This window comes from Phaenicophaeus curvirostris, chromosome 2 (assembly GCF_032191515.1).
Source record: "Phaenicophaeus curvirostris isolate KB17595 chromosome 2, BPBGC_Pcur_1.0, whole genome shotgun sequence".
NCBI classification, from domain to species: Eukaryota; Metazoa; Chordata; class Aves; order Cuculiformes; family Cuculidae; genus Phaenicophaeus; species Phaenicophaeus curvirostris.
In genome coordinates, this window is record NC_091393.1 from 37,302,656 (window position 1) to 37,328,627 (window position 25,972).

At 40.1% G+C, this 25,972-nt stretch overlaps 1 protein-coding gene across 1 annotated transcript in view; it reads right to left on the reverse strand.

Moving 5' to 3' along the window:
- The window catches only part of LAMA4 (laminin subunit alpha 4), a 104,249-nt gene that overhangs the window by 33,619 nt on the left and 44,658 nt on the right, over window positions 1-25,972 (reverse strand). Inside the window, exons 5-17 of the mRNA XM_069851722.1 lie at window positions 24,634-24,848; window positions 20,465-20,560; window positions 17,561-17,712; window positions 17,315-17,425; window positions 13,874-13,985; window positions 9,861-10,028; window positions 8,921-9,114; window positions 6,956-7,072; window positions 5,424-5,572; window positions 3,327-3,468; window positions 2,154-2,250; window positions 1,247-1,363; window positions 177-362 (exon numbers count right to left, since the gene is read on the reverse strand). Of these exons, the coding sequence (XP_069707823.1) occupies window positions 177-362; window positions 1,247-1,363; window positions 2,154-2,250; window positions 3,327-3,468; window positions 5,424-5,572; window positions 6,956-7,072; window positions 8,921-9,114; window positions 9,861-10,028; window positions 13,874-13,985; window positions 17,315-17,425; window positions 17,561-17,712; window positions 20,465-20,560; window positions 24,634-24,848 (1,856 nt within the window). The remainder of the gene's footprint in view (window positions 1-176; window positions 363-1,246; window positions 1,364-2,153; window positions 2,251-3,326; window positions 3,469-5,423; window positions 5,573-6,955; window positions 7,073-8,920; window positions 9,115-9,860; window positions 10,029-13,873; window positions 13,986-17,314; window positions 17,426-17,560; window positions 17,713-20,464; window positions 20,561-24,633; window positions 24,849-25,972) is intronic.

The window sequence follows — 25,972 nt, forward strand, 5'->3', positions numbered from 1 at the left end:
AAAATGTTGGAAGTATGGTCATGCCTCTGGATGATTTTTGAAATGTTTTTATGGAGATAAAATGCTAAAAGGTTATGTGCAATGAGTATGCAATGTAAACAATTCATACATCATGATGTTGTGATGATTTGCTGACCTTTTAGTACTAAAGAATGGCAAAATTCAGATCACCATACCTGCATCCCCAGCTGAATGCACAGCACTGTCATATGCTGCTGAGCTGTGCTGGAAGTCTTGCAGGTTTTGAGACCACATCCTCACATTCTCATCCATGGGGGTCGTAGCCTGTGTTACTGTCATGGTAGCACTTACAGCCTCTGCAGTCTTCAGTTTAGCTTGCTCTAAACGCTCTCTGGCCTCCACTACAAAATAAATAAGGGATGAGAAGAAATTTCTTGTGTTGGGTTTACAGTTATATTAATGCTTTAGATTTAACAAATACTCCTTTCAATTGTAGATTATTAGAATTTTTTTAATGTCCTTGGATTTTGATAGGTGTTATATAGCCAAGGATGTTAGGATAGAGACAAAAAAATACGTAGTTTTTCAGAAACCGTTTTCCATCCAAAAGAAAATCATGAACTTTCATGACAGTTATTTCTGAAGGAGAGAAACTCAAAATACTGCAGTGGTTTTGCTTTTTCATACCTGGAATTTTAATTTTTTAATTATTTTTTAAGTTACCAACTACTGTATTTGTAAAACCTGTGGCATTTTGCATATAATAATGTCTTGGCAGGAAAACCTAGCCACTTTTAGTTGAAGGTAATGGAGAAATCTTGACCGTGCCAACTTTGAACACCTCCAGATGTACTTGCTGGATGCTCTATGATGTCTTTTTGCTGAAAACCTAAGGTGAGGTTTCGTCAATCAAGACTGCAGTAACTACCTCCCAAATACTGCACTTGATACGTGTGATATATATGTGAATTAGATTTTGACCAACAACACAATAAATCCACAGACTTGTAGATTCTTCAAGCCCTGAAAAGATCAAGAATAACATGGGAGAGGACAATTGTAGTAAGGAGGATTAAGAAAATGTTAATAATTTCAGGTGGCAAAATATACAATTCCATTATGAATGTATTAAAACAGGATTTTTGCTGTGTAGGTCTTGTAGCTTCAGTCTTTGTGGCCTCCTCAGGACTGAAATCTTAATACCAACTTCATAGGCCATACACAAAGATAAAATATGCTCTTAAATATATGACAATAAAGCATCATAAGATGAAGCTCTTACAACCTGGCTCTGCTGATTGCATTTCTGTGATGGCTCTCATGAGTCGGCTTCGCAGAGCATTCATTTTGGCAACAGTGCCGTTAACATGCTGACTAGTGTCTACAAGGGTTAAATCGTTACCTGTGGGGAGAAAATAGGAGGTATAGTTGAGTGGCATCAAAGTAACAATTAAAAAGGTAAATTTTATCCTGTGGAGGTACATTATTAAACAATTATTACACCATAGGCAGTACATTATAGCCTTTTTTTTTTTTTAAACATAGAGCATACTAGCACTCTGGACTTCACACAACCTAAAAGAAAAAGCAACCCTGCAGTTCCCAGCCATCATTTCCTTGCCACAGGGCTGCTCAGAAAAATCTGGAGACTTGTATCTCAGTTGGTACTGTTTCTCTTTGCTTTGCCAGAACTGCTGAGAATAACTGTAACAAGTACACAGGAAAAGTTTTGAGGAACTTTAAGTCCTGAAAAATTAAAGAGGTAATTTCTGTAATTTTAGAACTTTCTTTCATTTGCGGTGAAAAAAAGGCCAAAAATCCTTTAAAATTTATTATTATCCTTTGCTTGTAAAATCTAGCTTTCTTAACACTTAAACTGTTATGAATTGATTTCAGCTGAACTACTTGTTTGAGTGTATTTACCAGTGAACAGCTGTTTGCAAGATCACAACAGTGATTGTACCTGAAACGGCCCTTTTGTAAATGAAATAAAGTTTCAGCATCTGGCAGGATGGCAACACATGAACTACTCAAACTGTGCCTATGGCCATTTCAAATGCTTTATGTGGTGGCTTCCATCAATACACTTTTCTGCCACGGCAGTAGTTCTGCCTTAGTGATGTGCTTTTGAAATGTATTTTAACTTGTATGCTTATAAATTGACTGGGAAAGTAGAAAGGATGTATATTTACGGTCATCTGCTGTCCATTGTAGCTCCATGGCTTGTCTGAGAAGTTCTTCACTTTTACTTTTATGGTAAGTGATCTGAGTATCAATTCCAATTGCAGCCTACAAGTATGTTCCAAAAAAGAAAGTTGGAATAATGCTTACCAAATGTTTCTCTTTGTTGTGTTTAGTTGTGGACAACATATTACTTCATAGAAATGTAACTACAAAGTCACTAGAGTTTCATTTGCTTTGTTAACATTTAAGATTGGCAGATGGATTAGAAAACATAGTTGAAAAGCAATTTTTTCTGTAGAATGCAGTTAAAGTTGAGAGAAATGTATACTTTCCAGACACCGACACTGAATAAAAAAGATGTAGAAAGCACAGAGGTCGTCTTAATTTATCAACTCCAGTATTGTCAATGTAAAACTCATGCTCCATGTTAGTTTGACACTGTGATTGTTCATTTCTACTGTCATCTGAGACAGGTGATGAACACTTGCACTGTGTGGGGAGTTGCCTTGCAGTAGAGTGCTGGAAGCAAAGGGCTAGGCTCAAGATCCCACAGCTCTCTGGGGTTCAGGCCCTTATAATCTAACCAAATCCTGTTGGTAGCCCACTAATAAATTGCTGTTAAGTAGCAAATATATAGGTTGGAAATGATATACATACAAAAATACATACAAAATATTTTATAACAGCACGGCCAGAGTGAAAATTATCTTCCTCATCCTCATCTCTGCACAGAGTGTTTAAGTGGGCTATTTCCCCCATTTCAACCTGACTTTCTATGAGAAATAGCGATGCTTCTGTTAGATGTCTAGACCACATTTTATGCCCCATTGTGCTGTGGAGAGTATGAGGACATGAGTGCTAACTGCCAGCTCCGGTTCCTGTAGGGCCAGAGGGATGTCTGGACTTTTACAGTAATGCCTCAGTTTGAATGAAAACACAGTGCAGCATAACCCTTTACTTAGGGACAGAAGAATCTGTTGCATCTTTTTGAATATCGGGAGACTTTAGCCGGTAGAATAATTAACCAGCTAGGATTTATTTCAGGGAACAGTAGATGAAACAATATGTGCACTGAGAAGTTCATTGCTGACAGTTAAATGTTGTTGGGTTTTTTTATACTTAGGTGTCCGAAGTCCCTGAAGCACTGCAAAGTAAAAGCTGATATTATGAAAATTACTTACATCATTGACTCGATTTGTTGTGTTCATTGCCAACAATGCTGCTTTATTAGCTTCTTCAATATAATTAGCTATGTTTTCATACACATTTGAAGCATTTATTGCCCTTTGTACCAAACCATTTGTATCAACACCATATAAATTCCTGTTAAAAAGAGAATAAAAGGAGGAAGAAAGCAAACCAAATCAAAGAAGTTTCAAATTTTCTTAACATTCTGTGAATTCTGACTACATAATCATGCACATAAATATACTTGGCCATGGTAGTATTCTCTTAATTGTGTATGACCATTTATGTCAGTCTGAAGCAGGTGAAAACTATGTGAATATAAGGTACTTCCCAGTGGTTTAAATCTGGGAGTTTTATTCTTGATGTCTATGTAAGCAGGAACAAGTGACTACAGAGTTTTTATCTCTGTATAAAATCTAAATTAGATATTCCATGTATTTAACAGCATAACATCTAACAGTTTTCCTTCTATAGGGATAACTCCTGGCTGTGAATGGAAAGATCTGTGTGTGCCAGTGATCAAGACAGTTCTATGCCTGGGCTGTTTGTACTTCCCAAAATTAAGTGGGAAAATGGGGAGGATCACATGCAGAACTGCCCATGATCATGAAACTTCGCAAAAGCTTGTGTTTCAAAAGTGCAAGAAAGCTTTGCAGGAATGGTAGTTTGATTTGTATATCCGATGATAACTGGTCTTCAAAGCAGATCCAAACAACAGCTTTAGAACTCAACCTTCAACTATCACCAACTTCGAATAAATATTTTTAAAATATATTTTTTGTGATAAACAGAATTCAGAGTATGTTTGGTATAGACTCTAAATATATATACACATGTGTGTATTCACTTCAAAGAGTTTGCACAGTGAGGGCTTATTAAGTTTCCAGGTTCAGTGTTGCAAGAATTTTCTGCGGTATTCCCCCCAGACAAAAGAATAAATGCTACCAAATAAAAGCCTAACAACCTTATAAAGCAAACCCATAAATCCCAAAATTATTTGAAGGCAGACTAAATTTTTTAAAGGATGAAAGTTTCACTGTAGGACAATCTTCTTAACAAATAAAAGAATCAACAGATTTCCATCTGGGTGTTTCATAATTATTTCTGTTTGCTTTCCGTTAAATTCCTAATGTGTTGGACTTAGCAGTTGTTTTTAAATTATTTTGGTAAGGGATGAAGGCTAGCCATGTGGGGCATTTTCTTTCAAGTGATTCTGCTGTCCCTGGATACCTGATCTCAGACTGAAAATACTGTTTGTTTTTCAGGCTGTCTGTAGTTGGTGTGGTGTTATGGAACAGGGTTTCAGATGTCAGCTTTATACAACTGCACAAAAGAAACCATCTGTTATTTTTTTCTTCTCTGTTTTAAGCTCCTGTCTAGGGCATACTAATATTAAGAAACAACTGGCCACATATTTTTTTTAAGAAATAATTTGTGGCAGTGTTTTTTCCATGGGTAGTCCCAGTTGAAAATACTGTCATATTTCAAATCTATCTAAAAGTGGCTTTTTAGTAAACTGGGGGAACTTGGTGCACTCAATATATTCCAGCAAACTAGGAAGACTTACAGTAATCTTTTGGTGTTACAGTGGACCAGTTTCACTGGGACACAACCTATTGAGTTGTGTCAGAACTACTCCATCTGAAAACCAGTTCTTGAACAAAAACTATCCCAAACCCCATTTTTTAGGCCCATAATGCTAAGAATTTTTTAAATGAGAATGAATTTACTGACATGGGCTATTTCTGCAAACTCCATTTAATCTGCCTGTATTATTTTACTTTTTGGTAATCCATCTTTCCCTTGCTATGGGAAGAAAAGAACACGTCAAATTAGAAAGGGGGGAATGTCACACATGATATATGTTTGTTTATTCTTTGAAAATATGAATAGACTTTGCTTAGCTCAACTTCAGCTGTTCCCTCTGGACCCTGGCAAGTCCTTCCATACATGACTTAATAATAATTTCCTTAGTGCTTGGTTACAGGCAGCATATCTAATGTCACTGTGTTTCTGCTTGTCCTTCAGTTCATTCATCTGTTCAATCAATAACACTTATATGAGCAGAGTCTGCTGAAGTTAGATTTTACCGGTCCAGTTCATCAGCAAGTCTTCTTAGGTTGTGTGCATGATGCATAGCCTTTTCTACCAAATCATCATCAAAGAGAGACAGATTGGCTAGTTTTTCTTGCAACTCCTTTTTCGCTCCATCTATTTCTGCATAGAATCCTGATGCATTCTGAGCAAAATACAGAAGGAAGGAAACATGAAAACTGTGAAAAATCAAGTCTGTATTTTGTTTATTATGTTTCATTTCACCTTTTATATTATCATAATTTTGTTTCATGTTGCATTTGTTTGATATCATATTTTTAGCAGATATAAAAGAGTAAAAATCAGAGTCTGTCCCATGAATGTCAGTATGACAAGACAAATGCAGGAAGATAAACATCAACCATAATTCCAGGAATCCATTAAAAAGATACTAGAGAGAGAGATATGTGTGAAATGCCAAAGAAAGACAGTTGAGAAATGTCTTACTGTCCTTTATGTTTGCTCCAGAATGATGCCAATGACAAGTCTTTTAGAATGAGAAGCTAAGAGATGAAGTGATATAATCAGATCTTTGCAAAAAGCCCCTCTCTGTGGTTCTTCTTCAATTAGGAGATGAATCCCATTTTTTTTTTTAACCTCTTCCCTGTGAAGACGTCAGGCCAGAAATTAGTTTTCTGAGCCTCCTAAATGATATATATGCAAGTAAACTAAATAATGCTAGGATGGGTGGGCTGATGTATCATTCCATTACTGCTCGGGCCTGACACAGTTTTGGCCCTGGCCATCTGCCATGGTCCCAAAACAGCCTCCTTGGGGAATAGAATGAGACAGTGCCTGTGCCCCAGGGATGGTTTGGCCATTGCTTGACAGGAGCAGAGAAATTAGTTGTACAGCTGGGAGCTCTGCCATATCATGGCTGGCATTCACCTCTCCACTACACGAATTTGCTGATATTTTTAATGCGGACTCAAAATATAAGAAAAAAGGATGAAATGGAAGGAGAGGAAAAGGATGAATCAGTGAACTGTGAAAATACTTATTGTTGATGAAGGTAGATGATGTATGATGTTGGCATACTATTTTTTTGCATGCAGTATTGATATTCCCTATGTGTAAACTTATCCAAAGGAATTGGGGACCCAAAATGATAAACTGCAACAATTTGTTTTGCACAAAACACAGGAGAAAAAAAAATCATACTGCTGGATAATCCAGGGATGGTTATAAAGCAAGTTGTCTTCATTCTGTTTTCTCAAATTACTTTTTCAAAGAAAAGTTAATGACTTCTGATATTTACTTTTGTGTTAAAAATAGAAGTCAGCAACTATGGCCAAAATCAATGTTTGTGTAAGATTTTAATTTGTTTTAAACTACCTCAAAATTTTAAAATAAAAGATTAAAAGAAAGCGGTTTTGGTAAAATGGCAAATATCCTAGCTAGAAAAATCCCAGTTTTATTTTCTTCTTTTTTTCAGAGAAAGATCAAAACCCACGAAAATGTTTATTTAATTGTCTAAACACATGATGTTCAAAAAGTTCAAAAATTCAGGAGTCACCGAGGCACCTACCTTTATTACCTCACTTAATTCTGAGTTGACCTTTTGTGGTCCTGCCAAAATAGTTGTGGCACTTAGCAGTGTGCTGTTCACTTCATCTATTTGTTCTTTTATTTTTTCACGCTGTTTCTGAAATAGATAAAATTAAATTAAATCACATCCAGACCCTAAATTTTTTAGTGAATTGCTAAAGTATAGCCTTATCATTTTGTCATGTCATTAAAGCTAATTCCAACTATGAATTGATAAACATTTTAGACAAACATAAGTTTAGTCTCAGACGCCTCACTGCATATTACAATGTGACTCCTCCCATTTTCTTCTTTGTGAAATAATGTATTTTTTTTATTTATATGCATTAATTTTATTTTATATTAGAGCATGAACAATTATTGTAATGAAGCATTATTCAATGCACTGCCAGCAGAGACAAATTAAATGTGGATTTTTCATAATGGTCTGAAGACTATTTTTTTTTAAATCTACAGTACAGGGGTCTCTTTTCCTTGTCAGTAGTAAAGCTAATGTGAACAATCTTTATTTTTGTACAGCATCTGCCTTCATTATGAGGAATAATGAAGACCCAACTGGTTATAAACAGTGAACAATTGCTACTCCACACTTCAGGCTTTGCTTCATAAATGTGAGAGAGGCTGCAGCTTGGCACTGTAATTATGAAACAATGGAACAACAGAAGAGGCCTTGTATATTAGGACCCCAAGCTGCTTGTAGAAGAATTCATGAAAGCAGCACGCCTGATGTCTCTATTGAATTATCAGACCTTGTACATCAGCATGAACTCCTAGTACTGCACATTTTAAGAGCTCAAAACTCAGCCACTGATGCTATGAAACCCAGAGGTTGGCCTGAATTTGCAAGATCATCTTCAAATCAGAAAACTTCTCCCTAAACCACTCTCCTCCAGAATCCCTACAATTTCACCCATCGAAATGAAAACAGTTTACTTCAAATGGTCCAAAATTCTTCTCTTTTAATTTTCTTCTTTGCTGAAATAATACATGAAAAAAATTAGGTGGGACATTCTGGTTTTGCATCCCTTAAAGAAAACTAAAGAACATAGAGAGAGGCACAAAACTGCTAGGAGGAATAAAAATAGTCTTTTTGTACGGCTGAGTACTTTTCTGGGATGAGAGATCCGAAAATTGAATTTCCTCATAAGCCAGATGGGATTTGAACCTAATACCACCACCTATAGGCAAACACATCCCTTTTCTGTACTGCAGGGGACAGGTCTCCTCTGAGCTCTCCTCTGGAGTGATTACTTTATTAAAACTACTGAAACTATTTGTTTGAACAGAGCATAAGGGAAAACCGCTGTAGGCTTATAGCTAGGCTGATCACCCAGCAAGTCGGAAACAGTTTGAAGATATCTGTGGTGGAACAGTATGTGTGCTTGATGATGCAAGGACAATCATCTGCTCTTCTTGAAAAAATGGGGATGCATTTTGTTTAGAGAGGACCAAAGAGAAAGTTTGGATGAGACAATATGAATGTACTCGCCCCAGGGCATGAATGCAGTGCAGAGTCTTTAAAAATAATGGTTTTAATAGAATGTAGTTACTTTTGTGAGCATGAAGCCCTTCCACGTTATAAATTGGTACATAATAGATGAAACGGTCCCACCACAGTATGTATAGCAGCCATGTTACATGGAATTTTAAGCTTCTTGGGTTCTGTTGTAATACATCTTCCTATTTTAGGCATTAGTATCCATATCTTCCTTGGCCTGCTGAGACTTGGCATTTATTTTCACTCCATGAATAAATAATAGTGCCTTACACTTCCACAACTTGTTTCTTAGAACTGGAGAGTCAATGTCATCCTACTGAGTGGTTCAAGAAATTCTTTTTTGGTATGATGATTCCTGAATCTAAATTGTTTGCATTTACTATATTAAGAGCTGGCAGAGATGGAGTGTTCACAGACAACAGTTATGATAAATGTATTGCATAGTACCTCACGCTTTTGAAGACTGGCTGTGTTTTCCTTATTTATATCCTCTGTTTTTGTAACATAGCCAAGCGCCTGGACTAATGCCTCCTCCAGGTCTGACAGCTTCACATCCTGTTCACTGAGCTGCTCCAGCACATCAGATACCAGAGATCTGGTGTCATTATACCTCTCGTGAAATTCTTCAACTTGCTGTAGCACTGGCAGAAAAATCAGAGGCCACCGATTAATCTGAAACTTGGATTTCTGACAAAACTTTCCTATGCAACAATTTCTGTTGCTGTTACTCAGGGGACAGTAAAACACATTTGTTAAAAGCTCACTTGAGGGATCATATACTGATGTTTCGTTTTCCCTCCTATTTGAAAAGGGAAGATGCTACTCATTTTAGTATCTCATTTTTACCTCATTAATTCCTCCTCTCAAGTAGCTTTTACTAAAAGAAACTAAGTTTGGCTTTCCTTGCTCTTTTTTTTTTATTATTGTCACAGCTAAACAGGCTGCTATGGAGAAGACAGTCCTTATTGTCCTGGGGCTCTGAATCATATTCACCAAGCTGTGAGAATTAAGCTGCTGCTCTTTCCAATACCAGCAGTTTTTCTCTCTGCTGGAGTTTACTGTCCCCATGGGAGTGCTGGCAGGGGGGAATGAAGATGTCCACACAAGGAATTCCAGCCCTGGCACGCACCCTTCTAAACAGCTATCACTGTGGTGCTGCAGTGCACAGACTCACACATACACGTATTTTTCTGCTTGTTTGGCCACAGGGGCAGCAAACACCAGCAGAGACGCGGGGCAGGCATTTGGAACCAGCAGCATCTTCAGCACACCAGCTGGTGCTTGCCAAGTGCCTGCTGGTCCTCCCCAGGGACTCAGCAGTGCATCCAGAGCTGCCTAGACTGGGTCAGCAACATGTGGGTGAATGGAAAACAGCTTTAAAACTCACACTTCTCCGCTGCATTTTCCTCCTCATCTGCAAGCTGCCTCTGATTAGTGAAAGGCTTACGATGTTTGATTTCATTCAGCATCTTCTCAGCCATGCTCAGCTTTTGGGCAATTTCTTCAGGGCTCAGCTCTTGTTGTATTGCATAGTGTTTCATCTTGATGCTGATTTCTGTGGAAAAAAGGAACAGACGGTCAATCCAGTGTGGCTACAGGAAAGTAAATACTATGGAGCACTTTTACTTTTGTGAATCCAGCTCATGCTGATGGCAAAAGGAAGTTATCTTCCAACTTTATAGTAGACAGTTATTATCTTTAATCTAGTCTTATATGAAAACTGTAAATAAATCATACTTTCTGTCATATGTGGGGGTCTCATCAGAAGAGAATGAGGTTAAGCAGGCATGGGTTGTGTGCATTTTTTGGTTTGGCAGTTCTTATAGGCTGGGATCATAATTTTATTCTGAATTCTGTGGTGTGCAGCAGCCTGGAGCTTTTGAGCAGGATCGTGATTTTTAAGTGTAGCTGCAAAAATGTTATGTTTATTAAATAACAACAGCGACAAGGAGACTGAAGTAACCTCTTTTTCCATCTGAAGAAGTTTGAGGCACCCTAAAGAGGTAACATATGGCTTCTGGCCTGATACTGCCTAGCTGGTTTGGAGATAGATACTATTTCAAGATTTTGGTTTCAGTTCCAAAAACATTGTTGGGTCTCTGCAGCTGAAATTGAATTCACCCATCCTCAGGACAGGCATTACAAGGTTTAACTACTTCTAATTCTTTGGCCTTAAATCACCCCCTTTTTCTTTGCCCTGTGATCTGAGTAGCTTTGGCTTGCATTCATCACTAGCTTTGTGGACAAGCAAATCTGGAAAAGCCAGCACTATGCATCTGCAAGATTTTTTATAAAAAATAGACACATTTCTGCCTTCTGTGGTTCCTTTCCTGCCCCAAACCAGTTCATAATACAAAAGGATTAGCCACAGAGTGATTCAACAGTCAGTGATTGTTAGTGACATACAACGAGGCGTATGTTGACATTTTTGCTCAGTAATTCTGGAAATAAAATAAGATGTATGGCCAGATGATCAAAGGTGATTTAGCATCACAAGTGTAAGATGGCAGTGCAAATCTAATATCCTATAAGCCTGTTTGCTTTGCCAAGGACTGGGAGAAATTAGTGTGCTCTGTGGCAAGATCATAGAATCATAGAATAGTTAGGGTTGCAAGGGACCTTAAAGATCATCTAGTTCCAAACCCCCTGTCATGGGCAGGGACACCTCCCACTAGATCAGGCTGCCCAAGACCTCATCCATTCTGGCCTTGAACACCTCCAGGGATGGGTCATCCACAACTCCCCTTGGCAAAATGTTCCTGTGCCTCACCACTCTCATGGTGAAGAAATTCTTCCTAATGTCTAGTCTAAATCTGCCTCTCACCTGTTTATACCCATTCTCCCTCATCTTGTCACCACAAGCCCTTATGAATAGTCCCTCTCCATCTTTCTTGTAGCCCCCTCCAGGTACTAGAAGGTCGCTATAAGATCTCCTTGGAGCCTTCTCTTCTCCAGGCTGAACAACCCCAACTCTCTCAGCCTGTCCTCATATGGAAGGTGCTCCAGCCCTCTGATCATCTTTGTAGCCCTCCTCTGGAACCATTCCAACAGCTCCATATCCTTCTTATATTGAGGATTTCAGAACTGGACACAGTACTCCAGATGAGGTCTCACAAGAGGGGAATAGAGGGGCAGAATCACTTCCCTTGACCTGCTGGCCATGCTTTTTTTTGATGCAGCCCATGATATGGTTGGCCTTCTAGGCTGTGAGCACACACTGCTGGCTCATGTCGAGCTTCTCATCAACCAGCATCTCATTGACCAAGTCCTTCTCTGCAGGGCAGCTCTCAATCACGTCATGCCCCATTATGTACTGAAAATGAGTATTGTCCACAGGCAATGGGCTGTCATGATGCAGATGTACAGGAGACAGGGATGCTTTGCGTATGTTCACTTGGGGTTTTAGTGCTTTGTGTAGGTGCAGAAGAAGAGGCTGCAATTGGCTTAATCTCCGTCTTATGTATCAGCATGAGTATGATATATAATATATATCTCAGATAAAAATGATCTCTGACTAAGATGTCTTTTCTAAGAGCAATAATGCTTGGGAAGGCATTCACTGTTGTCATTTATCCTTTAATACACAGTAAAACAAAAATTCTTGAAGTTGCAAGAGGTTTTGTCAAGCTCTAAAGAAAAAAATCTTCATCTGGGAAGATGTAAAATACATACATTTACAATCAAAAGAGAAATTATATTTTGAAATTTATACTAGTAATGGAGATGCTTTTATTGCTCTACTATGTTGCCCAAAGGTGGACTTTATAAGTTATATCTGCATCCCCTGGTATCATATGGATGGATGAGCAGGACGTTGAGACAATAGGTGGCAGTTTGTCACAACATTTTAACTTGAAAAAGCTATTGGTTTCACTCTTTTCCTAATTTTGGGAGATCTTAATCTTTGTGTATACCTATCCTACTGCGAATCAGCATCACTAGAACCATTTATGATGGTCTGTACTAGCTACATGGTTTACAATTCTGCCTTTCACTTTTACTAAAGACCAAGCTTTCTCTGTGGAAAAAAAAGGTAAAGTAAATGCAGTTTTCCAATTGTACTTCTCAATGTCAGAATAAAAAAAAAAAGAACAAGAGCACACTAGCTAGTTTCTAATGCTCTGTAGATGTGTCTGGACCTAAATCCTGTTAGAAATTCTGGTCAGATGAAGCAATCAGGGGCTTGAGAAGAAAATCACCGCCACTTCCCACACTGAGCTTAGGGAAGCAGTAAATTCACAAAATTATTTACTATCCAGCATCCTTTTATTTTTAGAAAAATATGCATAAAGTTATATGAACAAACATGATCCTACTTAGCAACAGTTTGCTGAAAGGTAAAAACTGGATTAGAAGCAATGCTGGCTGGTGTGATAACCAGCGTTAGTCAGACCTAGTTGACTGCCATATGTTCAAAAAGGAAAGCAGAATTAAGAAAAATTGCATGAATCTACAGACAAGTAAGGCACAGAGCACTCTCACCACCCATCCTGTGCTTGTATTTGTGGTTTCACCCATCCCCAGTCTGATACTGACTCTTTATTTTACCATGTGTGTATAAATACCTTGAGCAGCTATTCAAACAAACAAGAACAACAAGCCGATTTAGCTTAAGTTATCTCATGTGAACCTATTTCCTACTATTTTGTCTTGTCAAAGAGAGAAAAATGAAAGAGAAGTTGTTGTTCTTGGCGTCATAGCAAGTCATCCCATGGTGTCAGTTGTCTTTTAAGAGACAACTTTTCATCATGCTCCTCGAATACTGTGTTCAGTTCTGGGCCCCTCACCACAAGAAGGATGTTGAGGCTCTGGAGCGAGTCCAGAGAAGAGCAACAAAGCTGGTGAAGGGGCTGGAGAACAGGCCTTATGAGGAGCGGCTGAGAGAGCTGGGGTTGTTTAGCCTGGAGAAGAGGAGGCTGAGGGGAGACCTCATTGCTCTCTATAACTACCTGAAAGGAGGTTGTAGAGAGGAGGGTGCTGGCCTCTTCTCCCAAGTGGCAGGGGAAAGGACAAAAGGGAATGGCCTCAAGCTCTGCCAGTGAAGGTTTAGGCTGAACATTAGGAAAAAATTTTTCATTGGAAAGGGTCATTGGGCACTGGCGGAGGCTACCCAGGGAGGTGGTTGATTCACCTTCCCTGAGGTGTTTAAGGCACGGGTGGACGAGGTGCTGAAGGGCATGGTTTAGTGTTTGATAGGGATGGTTGGACTCGATGATCCGGTGGGTCTCTTCCAACCTGGTTATTCTATGGTTCTATAATCATGGCATTGCAGGCTGTAAAAGCCTTATGTGTGGGTTGCTTTGCAAGAGTACTCAGGTGCCGTGATGATTTTTTTATTTGGCTGGAGTTTTCATTAATATATGCTTGACATTGAGCTGAACCAGAAAGTAATCTATTTACCTTCAATGTCATCCCTCATATTACTGAGCTGCTGCACAAGCTGAGTAGCACGGTTGTTGGTCTCCATGGTTTCCTTCTGTACTAGAAGGCCTTTGCTGGATGCTTCTTTTCCCTATGAATAAACCATGTGAGTTAGACATTGGATTTCTTTGCAGGTCCATATGCATGTGTGAGGATGAGCAGTGTAAACACACATTTTTTCTTTTTACTGATGAGTATGTGAAAGTTGATTTATCATATAAAGTGGTATTTACAGAGGTATTTGAACGGAAGGCCTGTCTTGATATTTTCAGAATTGCAGAGTGAGAGATTAAAATCTGTCCCGTATTTATTCATCATTTGCTGCAATCAAACTGCCATAAATTATGCATAGTTGTAAAACTCCCATCTGCTGAGTCTCCTAGGCATCCAGCAAGGCTGGCTCATTTTGCTGGTTATGGCTTTTCCTGAGTAAGCACATAGACTGAAGAATATGCTGTTGGGCTTACAACCATTTTTAGATCAGTGTCTCCCTCAAGTGAGGTCCTCAGCTCTGTAACTTGTTAAAATTAAGAAAAAACATAAGGATTCAAAATATTCTGAAGAGGATAGCCGCACTTCTATGCAATATTCCTTTGGAGGCTGTACTCTACATTGTGTTCCCTTACGTGTAAGGGCATGCTTGCCAGCGGTGAGGTGTTTGGTTCACCCTTTGGGGCTGCAGCAGCATAAATTACCACTGTAAAATTAGTTTCTGGGTTTGGTATGGCAGAAGATATTTGGCTGTTGGTGTACGACCTTCACAGAATCATAGGATGCTTTGGATTGGAAGGGGTCTCTAGTTGCAGGTCCTCTGTTGTGAACAGGGAAATCTCCCACTGGATCAGGTTGCTCAAAGCCTCATCCAACCTGGCCTTGAACACCTCTAGGGATGGGGCTTAAATGACTTCTCTGGGCAACAAGTTCCAGTACTTCACCCCTCTCACAGTAAAAAAATTTCTTCCTAATATCTCATCTAAATCTCCCCTCTTTCAGCTTAAACCCATTACCCCCTCATCCTATCAGTCTGCTCCCTGACAAAGAGCCCCTCCCTAGCTTTCCTGTAAGCATTGCTTAATGCTGCAAGAACCGCAGAGGGCTCTGCCTCCGTCCTCCCTTGCTTCCTCTCTCCCTCTGTGCCACGCTGCTTTATTGCTATCAAGGTTTCTTGGGGGTGCTCTGTTGCTCAGTATCACAAATTCATGCTTATTTTAGGCAACTCATTCTCATTTTTACACACACTTGACTTTACATAATACCCTCTCCTTGCCAGAAATTATTTTTCTTTTCTTTAACTTTTGAACTTATGGGGAATTGCTGAGGTAGGTTTGCTGGCTGTTTCCCATGAGATTGATGGGGAATGCAGCAGCATGAGTGAGGAACGCTCTTAGAGAACCTCAAATTCCTGCTAATGTAGGGAGTCTCATCCTGAAATTTGCTAGGAGCCTTAGAAAGAAAGGTGCTTGGTTCCCCTAAGTGTCTGCCAGACATTCAGGAGCAAGCTATGTGCTGTTCTACTCTAAGCTCCTTCAAGTAGTCTCATTTACTAGTCTCATTTAGCTGGAGGATTTGCCTACACTTGATACATTCATCAGAATCTGCAGTGACCCCTCAGACAGGGGGATGTACATGCGAAATGCTCTAAAGGGAAGATGTTGCACATCTCTTCAAAATACACTCAAAGCACTAGTTTTCCATAAAAGTGCCTTGAAAGAGTAAAAGGTTCAATATATTCAGTTATTACTGTGGTCTTCCTTCCACTATGATGTCTGGGGTCATTATTGCCCTGCCCAATCATAAGTGTCCCTGTGGAATAAGTGTTAGAAATAGCCAGGGAGAAAAGACGGAGGAAATGCTGAATTTATTGGTTCAGAGACAGTTAGACTGAGGAACGAGCTAAGAAATCCCTGTGTAGTACTGAAGATGACAAAAACATTATCACCCAAATTCAATAAATATTCCTAGAAAACCTAATGCCTTAATCATCCTGCCTACAAAATACTAGAGAGACACTGAGGCATGTGAGCACTGCCAAACAGGTACAGATATATGTGTGGGGGAACTGATTTAATCAAACCTCTCTTGAACACAGACATAGTCTCTGTAATTCTTCAGTGGTCTTTCTGCTAAGTAAGTACTGATTAAAAACACCCAAACCCATTTTTTTTCTTTTACTTCTCTGCATAGTCCTTTCTGCTCTTCCTTTGGGGTTTGTTTTTTTTTTTTTCCTACTTGCTCCAGTATTTGAATTTTAGTCTGAGGTGTAATTTTAATTTGTCTTGTGAAGGAACTGGTAAGTGAATATGAGATCTGGCATTTTGCAATAAGCATGAAATATGCTCTAGTCATACTACAGCTGTGATAATTTCTGGGAATAACATTGAATGATGTATCTCACTGACATTTATACATCTTAGCAATGGATAGATGTTTAATAATATCTCTTTAAAATAGAGGAGAAGAAATTTTGAACCCTATTTCTGTTCTAAACATATATCATATCAGTATTCTAGGATGCAATGAAAGTGTTACATGTGCTGAGAGCAGATAACCTTAATTTTACAGTCTGACAAGTGAATGTGGAGGCAACATTTATGATTACAATTGTGTTTAAAAAAGTCTTGAGTGCTGATCAGGCTCCGATCTCAGTAGGTATGTGAAAAACCTTTTGAGCTGGCAGTTTTGTAACATGTTTTGAACTGTCTAATCAGGGCTAATTTGCTAATTTAATTTTGTGAGAGCATACATGTAAAGTAGTTATAATACAAAAAAATCCCAAAGTCAGTCTGAATCAGTTTAGTGTTGGTTACTTTGCTTAATTAGAGATCAAAATGTGAAATAGAAAGGCAATGTGCCTATCTCAGATCAAACATGTAGGAGGGTAGGAAGATACTCAGATCCTGAAGGGAGGCTTTTCATGATCAGTGACAAAGCTAAACAACATTTGGCAGATTTTGGCCCTACATCCATCCTTTTCTGGGAAGAAGACTTCATAGGTCATTTATGCTTTTAAGTCAGAGCTGAAGTAAGCTAGGGAGTTTAAAAATAGAAAATAGAAATACAAAGTTCTCCCAACTATGTGAAGTGACCTGAAGGACACTCCCACTCTTTTTTGATGAACCTAGACGTTCAGACTAAATGTTAGGAAGCATTTCTTTACTGAGGGAGTGGTCAGACACTGGAATGGGCTTTCTAGCGAGGTAGTTGATGCCTCGAGCCTGTCAGCGTTTAAGAGGCATTTGGACGATGCCTTTAATAATGTGCCTTAACTTTTGATCAGCCCTGAAGTGGTCAGGCAGTTGGACTAGATGATTGTTGTAGGTCCTTTCCAACTTCTACTATTCTGTACTAAGGTTTTATACCAGCATGCGAATATGACAAACCACAAACCTTCAGAGCTCTGGCAGGGAGCTATAAACAAACCTGTTCATCAAGTGTTGCTGCTTCTCTCAGAAGATCATTCATTTCATCTGCAGTATCATCAACTTGGATGTTCCAAAACACAGCATGGTTCTTTTTTTCGGACATTGCCACCTGTGTGTGTGGGAAAAAAAGTCAGTGCATCTGAAAACAATTTATTTCTCTAGTGAGGGCAGGGATCTACAGAAATAGAGTAGAAATTCATAGATTAAAATTATATGAATAATAAAATGTCATCAATATTTGCACCTGTAGATGGGTGGAAGTTAGGTTCAGGTCATTCAAGCGCTTTTGAGCTGCCACACCTGTAGAAATGCTCAGTAAAGTCGATTTGCTTTCATCAATAGCCAGAACTGCTAATTGGATGTCATCTGTCAAATCCCAAATACATTTATCACAGCCTGATAAGAAAATGAAAGAGTGTCATTTTTCTTCAATGCTTGTGTCAGTGAACCGCCAATATCTTAAATTCACTTTATAGTGCTCTCGCCCCACGGCGTTCCCTCTGTGTAGATACCCATTTTTCTTTCACTTTCCACCACCCACTTCCAAGGTCCCAAAGCACAGACATTATACTTCCTGCTGAGCAGCACCAGATGGGACTGCTCCAAGAGGCTGCTGCAAGGACAGAGTAATCAGCAGGGAGAGAGAGGGAGAGAGAGAGAGAAGAGGCATTTCCTGGCCATTCTCTAGAGGCTTTGCATGTTTGTGGCCAGAAGAACAACAGATGGGGGTCAAAAAACCAACTCCATTTTGATAGAACTCGGAACTCTGTAATTAAAATTTGGTTGAATGAGAAATAAAGATGTCCAGCAGATGGACCCTTGGCTGCCTATTTGATTAGGAAGGCAACATCTAAAACTGTCCCTACTGAGTGCTTGCAATGCTACCTTGTTTTTAGTGATGTTGGTGCCACCACTAAATGCAAGAGACTTAGGTGAACATGAAACATAGATTCCTACAGAAAATTTTGCTTGGTATTGCATAGTCCCTATTCATGATGGCAGCAGCTGCAAAATGTTTTCCTTCTAGCTATGTTTCAAAGCATATGACCTCTCTTCTTTGGAGTTGGCTAAGGAACCCCAATGTGCTACATGGTCTGCATTATACCACAGGCATAATTATTCCAACATTTAAAAAAATTTTAGTAGTTCAAATAGTTACAACATAGTGCTTTCAAAAACTCCCCAGGCTTCCTGTCTTTACAACAGGGGAGATGATAGTGGAAAAGTTGATGGATATATGTCACATTGTCAACAGCAACAATTTGTATTAGGTGTATAACTAGACAAACATAAATTATACAATATGGAACAGATGAATTTCTGCTGGCAGTTTTTAGGGCCAGAATGTTAATTTGCAGACACTGTGTCTCAATGTCTATAGAAGTAGCTTCGGTTATACTTCCTACTGCTTCACAGTTTGTACCTAAACATTCAGTCTGTATCACAGAGTTGAATCATAGAATCATAGAATAACCAGGTTGGAAGAGACCCACCAGATCATTGAGTCCAACCATCCCTATCAAACACTAAACCATGCCCCTTAGCACCTCGTCCACCCGTGCCTTAACCACCTCCAGGGAAGGTGACTCAACCACCTCCCTGGATAGCCTGTTCCAGTGCCCAATAACCCTTTCTGTGAAAATTTTTTTCCTAATGTCCAGCCTAAGTCTCCCCTGATGGAGCTTGAGGCCATTCCCTCTTGTCCTGTCCCCTGTCACTTGGGAGAAGAGCCCAGCTCCCTCCTCTCTACAACCTCCTTTCAGGTAGTTATAGAGAGCAATGAGATCTCCCCTCAGCCTCCTCTTCTCCAGGCTAAACAACCCCAGCTCTCTCAGCCGTTCCTCATAAGGCCTGTTCTCCAGCCCCTTCACCAGCTTTGTTGCTCTTCCCTGGACTTGCTCCAGAGCCTCAACATCCTTCTTGTGGTGAGGGGCCCAGAACTGAACACAGGATTCGAGGAGGGGTCTCACCAGTGCCGAGTACAGAGGGAGAATAACCTCCCTGGACCTGCTGGTCACGCCGTTTCTGATACAAGCCAAGATGCCATTGGCCTTCTTGGCCACCTGGGCACACTGCTGGCTCATGTTCAGTCGGCTGTCAACCAACACCCCCAGGTCCCTCTCCTCCAGGCAGCTTTCTAGACAGACTTCTCCTAATCTGTAGCACTGCATAGGGTTGTTGTGCCCCAAGTGCAGGACCCAGCACTTGGCCTTGTTAAACCTCATGCCATTGGACTCAGCCCAGTGGTCCAGCCTGTTCAGGTCCCTTTGCAGAGCCTCCCTACCCTCCAGCAGATCCACACTTCCACCCAGCTTAGTGTCGTCCGCAAACTTGCTAAAGGTGCACTCAATGCCTTCATCCAGGAGAGTGTGCGCCTGTCCAGGCCAGAGGCTGACAGTTTCTCAAGCAGAATGCTGTGAGAAACTGTGTCAAAGGCTTTACTGAAGTCCAGGAAGACCACATCCACAGCCTTTCCCTCATCCAGCAGCCGAGTCACTTTGTCATAGAAGGTGATCAGGTTAGTTTGGCAAGACCTGCCTTTTGTGAACCCGTGTTGACTGGGCCTGATCACCCAGTTCTCTTGCATGTGCTTCATGATAGCACTCAAGATCACTTGTTCCATGACTTTCCCTGGCAATGAGGTCAGACTGACAGGCCTGTAGTTCCCTGGGTCTTCCCTGCGACCCTTCTTGTGCCAATGGGCACAACATCAGCCAGCCTCCAGTCCAGTGGAACTTCCCCAGTCTTCCAGGACAGTTGGAAGATGATGGAAAGGGGTTTGGCCAGCTCCTTCAATACCCTTGAGTGAATCCCATCCGTCCCCATAGACCTGTGGGTGTCTAGTTGGACAAGCAAGGCTCTGACCACCTCCTCTTGGATCATGGGAGCCTCATTTTGCTCCTCTAGCTCCTGGGTTTGTATACAGATGGAACAACTTTCTTTACAATTAAAGACTGAGCCAAGCAAGGGAGAATACATTTAAATACTCAGTCTGTTGGGCATTGTGCATATTCACATGTTTAAGTGCCCGTGGGACCAAGGTCACAGTGCTGAGCCCACTGGAGAACCAAGCTCTTAATTTAGTATTCGCAAGCATCTAAATACAACAGCAATATTATTTTTGGTGTTCTCACGATAATCTTCTTACTGATGGTTGGGCAGTCTGTTCCAGTAGAAACTTCAGGACTGTCTGCGAGGCATTCTCCAGTCTGGCTGTCACACATTCTCCCTCCACAGTTACATTCTGGAGGGAAAGAAAGGAATTTTGAAAGAAGAATCTTCAAAATGTGCGTCCCACCTTTCCTCTCCCAAGACTCGAGAAATGATTGTACATAGGATTGCACAAGTGCAGTCAAAATCAAGAACATCTTGGACTGATTTTCCTTTCAGTATGTAGAAAAACGTGTTCTTTGCACTGCAGTCGAATTGGACCAGATGAAATATGAGGCAGGAAACAGATCCAGAGAGCCTGTGCTGAAGTGACTTGCTCAAAGCTCCCCAGCTGGTCACAAGCAGAGGCAGCAGAGCTGGAGTTGACTACTGGGTCATTGTGTATCACCATCTACTCAGGGTGTCATTTAGGATGTGAGCTAAGGAAAGCAGTAAAACTAGAGTTAATTACTAGTTATAAATCTCTCCACAGACACGTGGAATTTATCAACACTGTCAGACAGGCACTAAATAAGCTTTCCAGCTATCAGGGTTTGATAGTGGACTCTAATTTCATCATCAGCTTGAACATATCACAAAGTAAATATCTCCTACCACTTATAATTAAGAATAAATGAGATTTTACAGTTTTTTTTAAACTTAATCTACATATTTATTGCCAGCACAAGTGGCTTTTTAGAAGGCATAACTCTTAATCTAAAGTGTCTCTTTCAAGGTTTAATTGGTCTTCTAAAAGATATTATTTTAATGATTAAAATATTCTTGGAACACTTTGATAGAATAACAGAAAACACAAGCAGAATGTAAGAACAGCAGTGACTTATATGGAATTTGTTTTGCTATTGTGATTTGTGGTTTCAGCAGAATCTTGTATAACAAAATTGTTTACTGCTGTTTTATTGCAGCCCATTCATTGTTCTCTATGAATTACCCTTGTATTTACATTCCACATGGCACATTTGAAGAATGATCAGGGAAAATGCATAATACAGCTTCAAAATCGACATGACGCACTAACATTTGAATAATCCTGTGTAACTGAACCAGTGTTGGTGGTACTATTCATTTTTGTACCATTGTAAGAATGGAATTTGGTTATGAATTCTGTGGGGCATTCAATATTTTGACCTCACCACAACCTGCGTGAACTGGGTGTCTCCTTACTCCTCGATCCACAATTTTTTAATTTGCAATTTCTTTTGTTATGAAGTGAAATGAAAGTCTCAGCTGAAAGCAGAGATTTATCTCTTGACTTTTAACACAGGATCAGTCCCAAAATATGTGGCAAGATTTCAATTACAAGATTAAAATTTGTGTGAGATTGGTGATCAAGAAAATCAAATATTACCTCTTATTTAAATGGAAAACTCTTATTCTGCTCAACAAATGCTTATAGTAAATGAATTTCAAAAGCAGTCCTGACAATTTTTTATCTTCTTGTTTAGGAGGTATCATGTTTTCAGTAGGGAACTATGACTTTCAGTGCTACTCTAGCTTATTGGTGGATGAAGCTTCTAAATTTACCTTCATTTCTGAGAGACATTTGTGGAAAGCTTTGAAGTGTGGCTAGAGGACATAGTTAAAAAATGTATTGAAAAGAAGCTGAAAACTACTATCCACAGCTACAACGATTTTGTCTTTTGCTTGAAAGAAAAAAAGATGATCTTAACTGGATAGAGATGTAGCTTATTTAGTGCTCCTGCAGGTTTGGTTTTTTTTTTCCTGTACACCCCTTGAGGCACTCTGTGGAAACCATGTACATCGACTCTCTTTTTCCTGACACTAGGGTTTTTTTTCTGTGTTTTTGTATTTTAAAGAAGGCATTTGTCTTATTTCAGAATCAATATTTTTCTAAACAAGAATTCCTATTTGCTCCAAAATGTCAAAATACAAGCTTGCCTTGTAAATTACCTGAATAGTTTGGATATTATGGATGTATCGAGTGGTGCAGGCAATCTATGCACTAATATCAAGTATAGCACGTTGCTTTGTTTAGCAGAAATGAAGATGAAACAAGAAGTGTGTAATTTTCTGAAACACAGTACTTGAAAATCAGGATTTGCTAGACTCAACTACAATATTAAATTCTCTTTTAAACAGAGAAAAACTGTACTTCTTACAACACATTCAAGTGCCCAAGCACTTAATTTTTAGTAAAGATCAAACAGTACAAGGAAATCTGCTGATGAAGAGAATTACTAAGCTAGTTGGCAGTCTGCATGAAAAGCCTGTATAGAGAAGTCCTGTGCACCACGAAATCCCACTTAAACTGTACCTCAGAAATGTAAATAATATCAAGGCATTCTGCCTCTAATACTTGCAGCTCCTTAAGGCTGCAACCCAAAACCGTACTGAGGTGATGAAAATGTGACTTAACTTCAGTTTAGAAACTCTGTGTTCAGAGATGTCTTCCGAAATTATGTCTTGTGTAATCTACTTAGACACTTGGAATACCCTGTAATCCTCAGACTTCTGGCAAAGCTACTCCCTGCTATTTGAAGCTCTGCTTTAGCATATGGTTAGGGCATAATTGCTGTGGTTTGCTGAGTTGAAGTTCTGGGTGCATTTCTCCTGCCTCATAACATTAAGGAGCCACAAACTAGATCCTGTCATTCTTTATGGGAGAAATGATGTTAAATCAGCTCTGGTGAACCGAATTAGGCAGCGAAGTGCATAAACAAGGTCTGCTTTTGCAACCTCAAAATCACAGAAATATTGAATTTCAGGCATGTGTTTCATGCCTAAATCCAGGCAGGACCTGAGTTTTGGGGCTGGCTGTTCCCTGCAGCTGCTGTCTTTGGCTAATTTGGATATTTAGGATTGGCTTTTGGGATTACTATGTGTGTGCACCACCTCCCCCATTCAGCATAAATGGAATTTAAGCATGTGACTTTGCAATATAAATTACATCCTGGAAATGGACTCTCATCTTCTTGCTGTAATGGTACAGGAACATAAAACCTTAGGGGACCACTAGTGACTTCATAGGTGGTCCTCTACAAATGAAGACAGCAATGCAAAGGGCTCCTGAATACAGAGCAACCTCACAAATTCTGTCCTGCAGGTCTCAAAACATGCCTTAGCACTTTATAGTAAGCTACTAAAAAGCAAGGTCAAAGCGTACAGTGAGTTGCAAGAAGGGCATAGCTTGATCAAGGCATTCCTAAGGCCCCAAGGCCTTACCTGTACCTGTAAAATCCAGGACAAACCCTGTACCTGAAGATCCAGGAGCACTTAAAATGTCCAAGTTGTGTGTGTGGTTTGGCTGTGTCTTACTTTCAAGTCAGCTAAGAGCTAGGAGTGATCCAGCTACCCCATTTGTGTTCTGATTTTTGAGTGAAGAACTGTGGCAAAGGTGTTGGGAGGAAGCTCCAAGGTTCTTACTCTGAGCACCTGCATTTTGCCTTTAGCTGTTACTGTTCCTTGGTGGTTTGAAAGACAACTTTAAACTTGTCTCCCAGAGCCAAAACAAAAGCAAAGGGCATGAGCTCAAATTCCTATTTGGATCAAACTCCATGTAAATTAGGAGACTAATTATTAAAGGACATAAACCTCTGTAATCCTATGTGAGTATGTTTTAGGAAATCCTGCGGGTAGCACTCTACCAGCCTCTTGAAGTACAGTCGTCTCTGGCATGGGAATACGATAACCAGCAAGATTACACAGACACATGAGAAATGAAGAACACTGAGGGGGTATTGAGTCAGGACAGGAAGGACGACCCTATTTCCATAAAAAAACCCCAACTTTCAAGTCTTTAAGTGCCACCAGACTGAGGGGTCATGTTAGGTGGCATTTGGTATGAACAAACACAAAGGAGAAGTCTCTTCCCAAAGAAAACTTAGAGACCCTTATTTAAAACAAGATGCAGGATACCATAGTGCCTACATTCACCTTTTCCAGGCATTTGAAATGTTGAAAGTCTGGGGTCTGAGTATTCCTCAAGGGCAATGGAAAGAGTGCTAGTGCCTGGGATGATTCAACTGAACAGGCATCTGAATTAGCCCACCAGGTAGGTGTCCAGGAGCACACGCTGCCTCCTAGGGCACTTACTGGTTCAGGCATCTCTGATCTCTGGGAGGTCATCTGTAGGCCATGTTGTGCTGCATTTCCCTCAGCTCTGCTATACTAAACTATAGACAGTACCTGTACAGTTTTTAGCGAATCTGGCATCTCCATAGTAACCCGGAGCACATCGTTCGCAGTTGAACCCGATGGTGTTGTGCAGGCAGTTGCGACACTGCCCGGTCACTTCATCACAGTCTTCAAAGATCAGGTTTGGGTCTGAGTTGCCACTGCAGTTACATTTTTTACAACTGCTTCCAATTAACAAAGGGTTCCCATAGTAACCAGGGGCACACCTGAAAGGAAGAGCAAACCCAGCAGTGATGAGCAATGACATTCCCATCTGCAGGACTATTTATTCTCTCACCTTATTTATGTCACTAGGAATTGATGATGGACTGCAGCTACTAAAAGACAGAAGCATATTAGGAGCTGTATTTCTGCAAAGGCTCTTCTGTGCTCTAATCTCAGTCTTTACAGTTACATATATCTTTCAGTCACACCAGTCTGAGGTTTGTTTTTTTTCCTGTGGGTGTGTGTTCAGCAGTAAAATGATTTGTTCCCCATTGTTCTAAAATTTATGACAGAATGACATTGGCAGAGAGGCAGCTGTAGTGTTTATTTTGGTCTTTTTCATCTTTGGATCTCACCAACTATATTGTGTCATATAGGAAACTGAGTTAAGAGTCTGCATTTCATGATGCTGAAACTCAGAGGAAGTTCAGACCTTATTTCCATTATAATGTATATAACAAAGTACTAAGTATAAAAGGTTTATGTAAGTACTTCTATGATGAAGCATTGGGATGGTTTCTGGTTTTTGCAAGACAAAACAGGCACTGAACCAGCCTCTGTTTTTCAGGTTTGTTCAACATTAGCCTGCCAGCTCAGAGCAAACAACTGAGAGCAGCCACCAGCGCAGGAGGGGAGAATTCCTCTGTTGGTTTGCAGAGGGTGAGAGGGAGGTGGATGATGAGCACTCCAGGGGAGGCCTAAAATGGGTCCAAGTTGCTTTTCATGTCCTAGCATGTTTAGGAAGACGGAAAACTTACTACATCTTAAAATGGAAGAGAAGATGGAACTTTAGTGGCTTTTGAAAGTCTAGACAAACCAGCGATATCTAACATTCTTGTTTGACCACTGACCCTAAGCTAAAACAGATAATAGATTTGGTGTGATCATTTGGAAAGAGAGGGTTTTGTTTAATGGAGTTTCTGCTGGTAGCAGAGAGCATGCTTAATCCTATGAGTCAGAGAAACCTCTGCAAAACAATCAGTGAGATGAACAGAGCCGGCACTGGAGTGAGTGGGCATGGAGCAGCTCACAGGGGCACATCCTTGAGCAAGGGCATTGCTGAAGGAGCTGGTGGCTGGAGCAGTGCAGAGCAGCAGCTGATGGACTGGAGTGGCCAGCTGGTGGG